The sequence below is a fragment of the Prunus avium genome, chromosome 2 (assembly GCF_965620075.1).
Source record: "Prunus avium chromosome 2, drPruAviu1.hap1.1, whole genome shotgun sequence".
NCBI lineage: Eukaryota > Viridiplantae > Streptophyta > Magnoliopsida > Rosales > Rosaceae > Prunus > Prunus avium.
In genome coordinates this window covers 39019216-39031010 of record NC_142285.1, presented here as the reverse complement: position 1 = coordinate 39031010, position 11795 = coordinate 39019216, and the positions used below count along the sequence as shown (strand labels likewise).

The 11795-nt window shown below is 37.3% G+C and overlaps 2 protein-coding genes across 2 annotated transcripts; both read right to left on the bottom strand.

The window, feature by feature from the left end:
* Window positions 1-506: 506 nt before the first annotated feature.
* On the bottom strand, window positions 507-1395 carry LOC110756569 (CASP-like protein 4D1). The gene is made up of 3 exons (XM_088249431.1): window positions 1235-1395; window positions 1018-1138; window positions 507-710 (listed from the first exon to the last, which is right to left on the bottom strand). Exons 1-3 carry the CDS (start codon window positions 1393-1395, stop codon window positions 507-509), a joined length of 486 nt encoding a protein of 161 aa, XP_088105557.1.
* Window positions 1396-5791: 4396 nt separating this feature from the next.
* OBP3 (OBF-binding protein 3) lies at window positions 5792-7730 on the bottom strand. The gene is made up of 2 exons (XM_021958014.2): window positions 7416-7730; window positions 5792-7244 (listed from the first exon to the last, which is right to left on the bottom strand). The coding sequence occupies exons 1-2, from the start codon at window positions 7467-7469 to the stop codon at window positions 6219-6221; spliced, it is 1080 nt and encodes a 359-aa protein (XP_021813706.1). The 5' UTR covers window positions 7470-7730; the 3' UTR covers window positions 5792-6218.
* Window positions 7731-11795: the final 4065 nt, after the last annotated feature.

Below are 11795 nucleotides of genomic sequence, written 5' to 3'. Positions count from 1 at the left end.
GTAATACAATCCCACTCAGCCACCTCCATTAAACCAGAAAATGGAGAGGAGATTAATCAAAATAGGATAACCAATTAGCCATGAGTGCTCTCCCAACTATCCAGCAGGTAGTCAACCCTCTTTTACCTCAGAAGTGATCCATTAAGCACCTGCAAACTCGTGGAAAGCGATAGCCATTGAAAAGACAGTTGAAAATACGTAAGCAAAGCATCACAGCACGACTGGAGCGACCGGTCGTCAGGAATGGGCGACCGGTCGCCAGAATTTTTCCCTCCAGACTTTGAATCTGCTTCTAAGCGACCGGTCGCAAATGTCCAGCGACCGGTCGCTCGTGTGCCTGCGACCGGTCGCTCTTCAGTTTTGCTTCCAGACTTCGAATCTGCTTCAAAACGACCGGTCGCAAATGTCCAGCGACCGGTCGCTTTTAGGCAGATTCAAAATCATCCTTTGAGCGCCAAAAAACTTTGTATCCTTTTAGGTGAGCCATTTTTTCCAACAGGCAGCAATCAAACTCTCTTTGGGAGGATGTAGGCAGAGATAATTGATAATATGGCAGTGGTAACAAATGCGAGGAGGAGGAGGCTAGCAGATGCAAAGGCCTTATCATCAAAGTTGAGCAAGTCTACTTCAGATGCGTCCATCAGTCTCTTCAAGTCTACAGTCAGACCAAACCCAGCAGCAGCACCAGTTGCTAGCACGTATGATATGAACTGCATGCCCAACTCAAGTTTTTGTATTAAATCCCAAAAAAAAAATAAAAAAAAATCATCCTAGGAATGCCTAGACAGAGAGTAACATGAAAATTTTATTTATGAGCCAACACAAGGAACCTCTATGTTTTAAAAGCCTTGCTAAAATTTGTCCTTGGTTTTGCCTATTGGGCCAATGGGCCTCACAGGCTCAATGGACATGGGTTTTGTTTGCTAGAATAGAAGAGGAAATTATAAAAAATTAAAACAAAAACTTGTGGGAAGCTTTGTGTGCCGAAAATTAAAAAAGAAAAAAGAAAAAATGTACCTTGTCACCAAAGAAGTCAAGGAAGGGCATGCCATCCCCGCCGCGTACGATATTAAAGATTGTGAGTACAAGTTGCAAGAGACTATATGCATTGCCGATGACAATTGTAGCAAGCATGTATCTGCACCAATTTTACAATTCAAAATAATTAGTTAAGCGTTTCAAACTATGATTAGACAAGAAAAAAGACCACACGACCGCGACTATGATTGCTTACCGGTAGGCATAAAAATCGGTAAAACGAACTTTGGAGTCATCATCGCTGGATCCTATGGAGTTCGTGGCAAGCACAATAAGTGATGTCAACAAGAGAATGAAGGTAAAGATTCTCAAAATAAGAGATGCAATCCTTGAGGATGCAGTTGCTTGTTGAGCCATCTCGATCGATTGTCTTCTTCAAGTATACTGGAAAATAGGTGCAAATGCTAGCCTTTTATAAACGATGCATTTCCAAGTCATTGCGCAGGTCAATGGCCTTATAATTTACGACTATAGGAGAGTTTACTTTGACAAAAAACGTGGTTGACCCTGCTAATTGAAGGATCAAAGAGCCTATTTGCTAGTTCATTGACTTGATAAAATGAAGTGCATATTTGTATTGGACTGCACGTTCGCCGTATATAGGTTTTTGCAACTCATTTATGGTTGAAATTACTTAGCTTTCGCAGCAATGTAAGAATACTAGTAGCCAGAAAGTGGCTTGCAATTTCGTTCTTGAATAATGTCATCATCTTGTGATAGATTAATTACATGCATTAACGTTACTTAGCTTAGGATCTGTTGTGTAAATTGTTCTCAAAGTTTTGGATATATAATATGATTTGGCAGTGATCTTAATCAGAATTGATTAGGTGTAATTCGTTGTCAGCCCAAGTTTTTTTTTTAAATAATGGAGACTAGATATTGAGTTGATTAAGTTTAACAAAATAATGGACATCAACTGATGGATTGCTTGCCATTGGATAAAAAAGAAAAAAAATGGATTGCTTGCTTCCTCCAAATTGCGGCGCTGTATTGCGGGATTATTAAATATTGCATGTGTAAAATTCTAAGAACATGCATGCTTAATTATGTGTAGAAGTTCCTCGTCCCTATCTAACTAATATTCATCAATGGCTTGTCATTGCAGAAAGAGCTAGAAATCATGACCCGTGTTATATATATAGCTAGCTACAGTAACTATACCAAATATAGTGAAATGGGTACTGACCGAATAACAAACCCGGTTCGACGTTCTTCGAACCGGGTTAATCCAAGTACATTTCATAAATGAAAGACCATATAACAGGACAAGAGTGCAGTAGCTGAGGTAGATTTTTATGTTTGGGGAGTCACAAGCTTAAAATTATAGTTTTTTTTTTTCTTTTTAAAATCTATGATTAGCTCCGCTCTTAAGCAACTGTCTCAAGTAATAAGACACTGCACCCTTCCAATTATGGGGCTAATATAATATTATATTAGCTAGTTCAAGGCTTGATTGAGACCAATAAGAATGAATGAGATGAGCCATAAACTCTTAACTAGCAAGTAAAGATCCAAACGAGTAAAGTAGAGAGAAAGAAAGAATCTTTGGACGATATATAAAGGTACTTTACCAACGCGTTGTCAAGCTTTGACTGCGTAGAGTTCTAGTGGAGAGAAATTTATCAGAGGCCTTCCTAAGTTCTTCTAGGTTGAATGGCTGGTTTAATGAGACAAAATGATGATGTTCTAAATCTTCCTTGCACCTAGAAAACTCAATGGGGAATGACTAAATCAACAACTTTAAGATTAAAGTGAAACACGACACAATTAAGATAAGCAAAGTAGGCCCCTAATGTTGGATTAATACAAAATATATTAACATTTGTGATTCTGCATGGTCCTCTTATGTTATAACACGTTTACATTCAAAAAGGATATTAGCGTTGGCCACTCAAAACGCAATTCATGTGATAATATTATTATAAACTAAAAAACACACATCGTTGATCTCTAGTTTTGGTGGCTTAAGTCAAAAGTCACTAGGACTTGGAATGGACTAAATTTTCCAGAGATTTTGTAATGATGGGTTGTATTGAGCGGTTATAATGAGGGATTTCAATCCAATAATCCAATAGTAACCCTTTACTTAATCTTACAATTACCCCTCATTGTAACCTAACTCATAGGCCACGTATAGGTTGATCGAGCCCAAATTTGCGGGAAGCGTAATGCTTTGGGTGTTTGAGCAAAGATGTCAAAATTAAAACTCCAATTTTTCTGTACAATTAGTTGCCCTAATATATATTCCAAAGAAAGTCAAAATTCCAAAGAGGTAAATCATGTATGTGTATCTTCTGAACACAAGTTAAATGATAAAGTTAAAATCATATATCCAAATTCTCTCATCATCTCTTACTTTTATAAAGGCTAAGTTTCCCTCACTCTCACTGAGACCAGTCAAACATTCCTCCCCTTCCCCACCACCCCCCACCACCCTCTCTCTCTCTCTCTCTCTCCCCTCCCCCCCTCCCCCCACCCAAAAAGGTTCAATAATATAAGAAGGATAACAAAACAAGAAGTTTTGATTGAGATTTAGTGCTTGGTTACGCAAGCTTCCACATATGATTTTATGGTAGATGATGTAATGATAAAAGAAAGAGCTGGGAGGAAGATATATCAATCAATCACAAATTGCTTTCTTACACCTCAATATTATGCGAAAGACTATGTATGAAAGAAAATATCTAGGCAATATATATTGTATATATTATACATCATCAACATCATAATTATGCTCAGCATCATCGTGCATGTATAAGTTTATTACTTCACTTTCTTCTTTAATAATTCGCCAAAAGAAAGTGCTCTCATACATACGAGCTCATTGGTTAAGCTTTTAGGCAGATAAGAAACAACTAAAACGAATATTCTTTTACTAGCTATTGGGTTTCTGTTTATTTTCCTCTTTTGGCCATACATAACTTATTGCTTGGAGATGGCCTTGTAAGTTGTATGTACGCGCCTATACTTCACAATTAAGAGAAGCGACATATTCGACACTACACGATGATCTTTTTTTTTTTTTTACTCCGAGGAAAATTTGAATTTGGGGGACTTATAACACTTTCATGTATTACGTTTTTAGTCTTTTCAAAAGCACTTCAAAACGGACAATCAATATAAACTAGATCTGTTTCATCAACGGTTATGAGTGACATACACATACATGAACAACTTGACGTAGGGTAGCATTCTCCTACTACTATTACTATAATACCTAATTAATAGGAGTAAGAATTATGTTTTGTTGGATCCGTGCATATTGTAATTATATATTTACTATTGAGATTCTATGTAGAAGTGAGCAGGAATCTAACACATATATGATTGAGCACATGTGGGAGAACGTGAGGCCTGTATCCAAGAATTTTAGAAGCATAGATTGGAATCTGTGCGTGTGCCTGCAGTCCATGTATATGAATATATATATATATATATATATCATCAGACACAGACAGAGAGAAAAGATAGAGAGGGAGCGTTAGTTAAGAAGAAGAGCAAGGACGGGGACAAGGACGTCACAAAAGGAAAAGCTGCCATGGAAACAGAGAGAACATCTTCACGCCTATCACATGTGATGTGGCCATGACCAGTCTTAATTTCATGTACTAAACCAAAGCTTGGATTTCCGAGCTCTTTCTTCTTCTTCTTCTTCCTCAAGACCCAGATGGATAGGCTTTAACAATTTTGTTAGTTTTGGATTAGATGCTTTATTAATATTGAATTAAAATAATACTTTTAACTCAATTAAAACCGAGAAAAGTTTTACAACTAGTTAACTATAGCTCCTGTAAACAAATTTCAAACATCACTGTCTACGACCAACGACCAACGACCAACCACAAAAAACAACCTTGACTGCTGTTGCTCTAGTGAGACAGTCGACAGAGATGGAGTTGCTTTTTTGACGGTTTTATTGCAGGCTTACACAGCTACCTTGGTTAGTGCAAAAGCAAATCCAAAACCCAGATTCCATTACCTCAAAAACAATAATGACTGTTGTTTTTACTTTAATTTACTTTGATTAGAAAGGAGAGGAAAGACCAAAACCAAACAAATGTTAAGAGGGTCTCGAATTTTTTTTTCTTCTTTTTGGTTTTTTTCTTATTCTTTTTGGACTCTGTGTAGCATGGTCCTATACCCTCTTTAGGTTAGTATATTTTCGCAACAAAATTCCAAGAATCCTTGTTCTTTTGCATGGTTTTGAGTGTGATTTTGGCGTTTCTCTTTGCTTCTTTGTAAATCGTCCATCGATCTAAATCTGAGTTCACAACCAGAAAAAACAAGTCGTCTCGTTTTGGTCAATTTCTTATAATTGCATAATCATTCTGGTCATCGCACTAGCAACCAAAAAAAATACATCTTCTAATTCACTACTCACTAAACCCTACTTTCCTCTCTCTCTCTCTCTCTCTCTCTCTAAATTTAAAGTATGGGCACAAACTTTTTGAGCGAAGGGGGTGGGGGTAAAAATTGAGATTGAATGAACACTACTCTTTCATGTTCCAGAAATATCAAACAGAAATGACCCAACAATTGAGAGACTATGTAAGAGAAAGAAGCGTGCTTGCAGTGGCCTGAAAACGAAAACTGATATATTAATTGCTTCTGCCTCTGGCAGTCTGGCAGAGATAATGTGGGCAATTTTTCGAAATAATGTCCAGCCTTTCACTGAAATTAATGAGTATAGCTAGCTTATAAGTAAAGATTAATAGACAAAACTTTGATGGACACAATTTCATAAAATATGTGAAGGAAACTTGGTACACATAGCATTCATATTTGATATATTATGACAATCTGGCCCTTCAAAATGTCAGATGCTCCAACTCTCCCACATGAATTACAAGCATAGCTAGCTACCTACTTTGGACATAACCCTCCCAAAGACTAAAGCAATAAAAAGGAAAAACAAACAAACAATTTCAAAACTAGAAAGCCTACCATTTCTAAGGTAATCTTTCAACAAAATATGAAGAGATATTACTCCATCTTCAAATTTCATCTTACATATATTTCCGGGCTTCAACTTCGAAAACTCATGAAAAGTTAGGGTGGAATAGGTTGGTTGAAACTCTAATATCTTCGCCAGTAGCACTCGATCATTTTCCTTCTGTGGAACCTGTAATTAATATAGTTGGAGAAGATCAAAGTGATCATATGATCAAGATCAAACTTCATAAGAGATGGCTGGGGGAAGAAGAAGTAGTGAAACCAGAAAGATCAGTCCAAGCATTGCCACCACCACCATTATTACCCCAGTATTGGTGATGATCATTTCCAAGGCTGCCCAAAAAATTTCTTGACAAATTCAATGCTTGATGATTATTGTCTTCCATCTTCACATTAGCCATCTGAGTAGCAGCAACCCCAGGACCCACAGAATCCAATGGCTTAGACATTGGAAGGAGGCCAACATTTTGATGAACATTTCCACCTTCAAATTGGTACATCCCATGAGAACTAGTTGGTGGTTCCAAATTAGCCAAGAAATTAGGAAATTGCTGAACTTGATGCTGGAGCAGTGATGACCTCCAATGCTCAGTGTTGATCATGTTGATGCCTGAATTTGGCCGGACTGTCAACCGGTCCGAGCCAAACTGATGTTGTTGAAATTCAACATCAGCAGGTTGGTTCATGCCCCCAAAATTATTTAACCCTATCATGTCCCCGGAACCATAATCACCAAGATGATGTAAAGAGGGCAAAAAGGGTAATTGATGTGGTGGTGGATGAGCCAAATGGCCTATGATATTGTCACTGGTGCTGCAGCTGTTGGAAGAGTTGACTGTGCTTGAGCTGGAATTACCGGCTGCGGCTGGAGATTTTGACCTGCTGCTGCCGCCGCTGCCTTTGCTTCTTTTGTTTCTTCGACAGCCTCCTCCGACCGGCACACTCCTCAACGCTCCTCCTCTGGTCCAGTAGCGCCTGCAGGTCTTGCAAAAGTGACGAGGCTGTGAAAGGCTGTAATTGTTGAAGTAGCAAAACTTGGTGTTTATGGATTCACATCGAGGGCATTTCAGTGCGGTCTCTGGCTGCGGCATCTTGGCTAGCCGGGCTCGATCAGACATGGATCCAGGCCTGATCGAGCTTGAGCCGCTGCCGCCACCTTCTGAATTACATCCAGCTTCTTGAGGTGGGGGCGGAGGAAGCTGATGATTATTCTGATCATTACCACCTCCTTGTTGTTGATGATTTGTTTGCTATGAAATCAAAAAGCAAAAAAGTTTAAAAATAAACAAAATCAATAACTGGTATATTCAAGAAAAGATATAGATTGAAAAAGGGTAAGAATATTTATCTTTAAATTCAACTTTTTTTCTTATGAAGAAGCTAGGGAAAGAAAAAATTGTTGAGAAAATGAAAACCCTTACCTGTTGTTGCCAGTTGGGTGGATCCATATAGACGGGAACAGATGAGAAAACCATGGCTTTCTCTTTTGTAAAGGGTTGATGTGGGTTTTTAGGGGATGGAGAATCACATCAACAAGAGATAGTTGCTGCTGCAGAGAGAAAGAGAAGAAAAGATCAGAAGGAGACGGAAAGATAAAGGAGGCTGGTGTTTATTTATTTTGTTCTTTGTTTCTCTCATCCCATCCCCCCACTCTCTCTCTCTCTCTCTCTCTTTCTCTTTTTGTTTTATTAAATTTTTAGGGTTTTGAAGAGAAGGAACCATTTTTCTTAGTCTTTAAGCTTCTTTTTGACGCTGTATTACAGTAACCCAAAAAGATTACTGACCAATGGCCATGCATGGAGAGAGAGAGAGAGAGAGAGAGAGAGAGAGAGAGAGAGAGAGAGAAAGAACAACCCTAAGTAGAAAACTTTAATAATATTAATATAATATGAGCTACACACATAAATAAGTAATGTTGATACAGAATTAATAATGAAAAGGTGAGTGATTGTGGGGATGTTCTGGGTGGAAGTGTCGCCATCGGGTGTACCTTTGTTTTTCCGATCTTTCCTCGCACACTGTTTATTTTTGCATGGAAATCTGTATACTTTTTTTTTTTTTTTTTAAATTTAAATTCATTTGTTGCTGCCTTTACGTAGATTATTATATTACAAAAGAAATAATTTGATGTACCCTAACCTCTTTTATTGAAAGATTTTTAATTAGCATTTTGGAATTTGTAGCATTATTTACTCACGAAAAGTAATTCACCGTCAAAGTTTAGGATAATATGGATGGTGCAAGCTTATTCCCACCCAGGAATTGTGTCTAGCCAAAAGTGTGAAAAGAGATTGAAGTATATTATTGCTAGTTGAAACTTGTATTAAGCAAACCGTACTTAGTGATTCTATCCACATACCTTTTACTATTCAAAATCTTTCATATATGTCTATATATAAGTGAAAGTCTAAGACAAAGGTTCACGTGAAATGATGGCAAAATAACCAAATGAAAACAAATTAAAGTTACATAGTAATACTATTAATTTTCTGACTATTATGTTTGTGTGTTTTTTTCTTCTTTTTTTCATACAAACAAACCATCAGGGACGGACCTACAACATGTACAACCTGAGCTATAGCCTGCCTATGTGAGTTTTTTTTTTAGTATAAAAGACATATACTAGCCATTAGTGTTAATTTTAAGAATATATAATCATTGTTGCTGGCATCTGTAAAATAGGCCTTTTAAAATAAATAAAATAAAATTATATATATATATATTTATGATCAATTCTGTCGGCCTCCCTATAAGGTTTATCCGAGCATAAAATCTAACAGTCCAACAAGATAAATTTAGCTCATCCTATTTTGAAATCCTAGATCCGTCCTTGCAAGCAATAGATGCAAGAGAGCGGGATTGCATACGTCTTTGGGAGCTTTAATTTAAGAAGGTATTTAATTCAAGTCATCATCTATCAGAAATCAGAGTACTATATATTCTAGCTAGCAGTAGCTGGCTAACCTGGTTAATTTGAAGTCTCTGTAATTATGGCTTTAAATTCATATGATTTCTGCCAATTGTACGATGGAAAAGAAAATAATGAAGATTGAAGAAGAAGAAGAAATAAAATAAAGAAATACTAGGGGTTGGTTGGTGTGTGGCCTTGGTGGTGGTGGCCTAGCCGCGGTTGTGGGGTGGATAGACTGGTCGTCATCAGATGCTCGCGGTCGGAGAGGATTCTTACTTTATATTTGCCAATCTGCCACGTCAGATATCAGTGGGTCCCAGCCCCACCTTCTTGTCCGTTTGCCAACCCAGAATATATGTATATGCTGCTCGTCGCAGTCTCTTTCTCATATCGGCTGGGTCGGTAAAAAAGCAACCTCATCATCCAATTTTTCTAGGGCCCCACATCAAACGTGAGGCCAAGATGAATTGGGATTCAGGTTTTCACGTAACCATTACATCTAGATGGTGCAATGTGCATCGAATCATCATCTTGGGGGATCAGATTATGACCGTCCGATCGATACTAATTTCATGAATGTACCCAACCAGTGGAGGGATATTTGGCCTAAAGTGCGGATTCCACAATTGGATATGCCCGCATGATCTTAAGGATTTGCTTGTATACTTGTGTGTTGAGGGTGACTTGATTTTTCCTTTTTTTCAATTTTCCAAGTGATAGTTGAGTGCACGTACATGAAAATTGTATGGTGTCAAATTAAAGATCTATCTGTCACGACTAGTGTTACATGTAACATATTTACTAATTACATAACTCGCAAATAAAACTGATTAGAAATGGAAATATTAATAGTATTACAAGTATGAAGGAGTGATTTAATTCAGAGCATTGATATGAGGACAAGGAAGAGAGAATTGACAAGGAGACGTGGAACAGCTGGAGTGACAAAAACACATTATCATTAATTAAGACTGATAAGGAGAAGGATTGATATTTCACAGCCAACTTAAAAATACAAGTAAGAATTAATTAAAAATAAACAAAACCAAGCCACCTAGCTATGTCGATATCAATGGAGGCTGATGATGAGAAGGGAGGGAAACGTGCATAATGATGGACAGAAAGAGACCCTTAATCAATTTGATTTGGATGAATATATAATGATTTGGAGACACTCTAACATTTGACTACCCCTTACGCGTTTGTTAGTAGTAAATGGTTTTTTCAGTGGCAACTGAAACAACCACGTCGACAGTGCGAAAAAATAGCCTTGATGACTTACAAACTACTCGTCTTAGATCCTAATTCTAATGACGCCTTAACAGTGTATGTGTGTGAGAAAACATTCATCTCCTAAACATCGACTTGAGACACGAGAAATACGACTAGACAAACAGATAATAATCTCTTAGGGCACTGTGGCTTGGGAAAGTTGATTTATTACATTTATGGATACATATATATGTCAGCAATCTAAATGATAAGGCTGAAAAGAAGAAAAATGTATCAGGATGCTGTCTCAATCTTTAGTGACAAAGAAGCTAAGCTAAAGTGGTCCAAAACACCAACTCAAATCAACATCACCATGAAATTATACATTATAGCGCATGGATGGCACAGCTTCTAACATCCAAAGTTACATTTTGGAACAAAAAGAAGGCATGAGTGCAGATAATAAATCAATCAAATTACACTGGACCCCAAGTCATGTGCTCTGATGAAAAGTGAGGGCATGGACAATTTTCTTTACGCTAAACACAGATTGAAACCCATGTCTTGTGCTCATTTCTGATTCTAATTTACGGATTTTGATATCTCCTTCAATTCCTGTAGTTTTTGGTCCCTCACTCTCCCTGGCCATACCCCGCTCTCATTGTTTCTGAAATTAAAAGCATGACACTCACAATTATTACCTAATATTTGGTTTTCCGATTTTGACATGCCGCGTATGCATGTTTCACACCAACGGCTTTCAAGGCTAAGATTCTTGCAAAAGCTTCACCAACCTAGGCCCTAGCAGCCATAGGCCTTGCTTAATTGAGCTCAACTTACAAATAAAACAAAATTGCCTTTCAAATTTTTCTAATTCATGGAGCTGTATGTAATGCATGATTTGATTAGAGTGATTAGCTTTGCCAAAGTAATTAATTTTAGTCTAAACGGAAGGTTATTGGAAAGAAAATTGAAGATACAACAGCTTGCAAAGGGCCCACTAGCTAGCGTGTGTAGTGGTTTTTAGTGTAATTGCTACTCCAGATAAGGTATTTAGTTTGAGTCCTAATAGCATCCGCGTAGCGTGTGTGAGTTTAGTATATTATATATAACCCCTCTCAATAGAAAAGGTCCTGGAAAAAAAATACATCATCATTTTATTTTCCTGAACGATGCCTTTAGCTAGACACAATTTCATTGTCTATACTCTCTCAAATTCATCCACAAATGGACTAATAATATATATACATATATACACAAATTCCAGAAAAAATTCAAGGGCACCTGTTCTCTCTCTCTCTCTCTCTCTTAAATTTTTATGTGCATGCTACTATATATATATATATATATATATTATATATGGATCAGATCTCATTGACTTTTATGTATCTATATAGCACAAGAGCATGTGAGTGATTTAGGAAATGATAGTAAAATGTTAAGGTTGGTGGGTGGTGTAGGAATCTAATTCCCCTATCTAATCAATCTTTGCAGAATATTTCTTTAACTCATTTTCATGCAAAAATAAAGTAAGGGTACTCTAGCTGTACAGTTATATGCAAAGTTGCAAAGGAAAGCTTAGCCCTGCAGCTTTTGCCCCCATTATTTTGTTCACCTGCTGTCACCTCTCCTTCCCACGTTTACACAATAAAAATTACATGGGGTTCAGTAATTTATT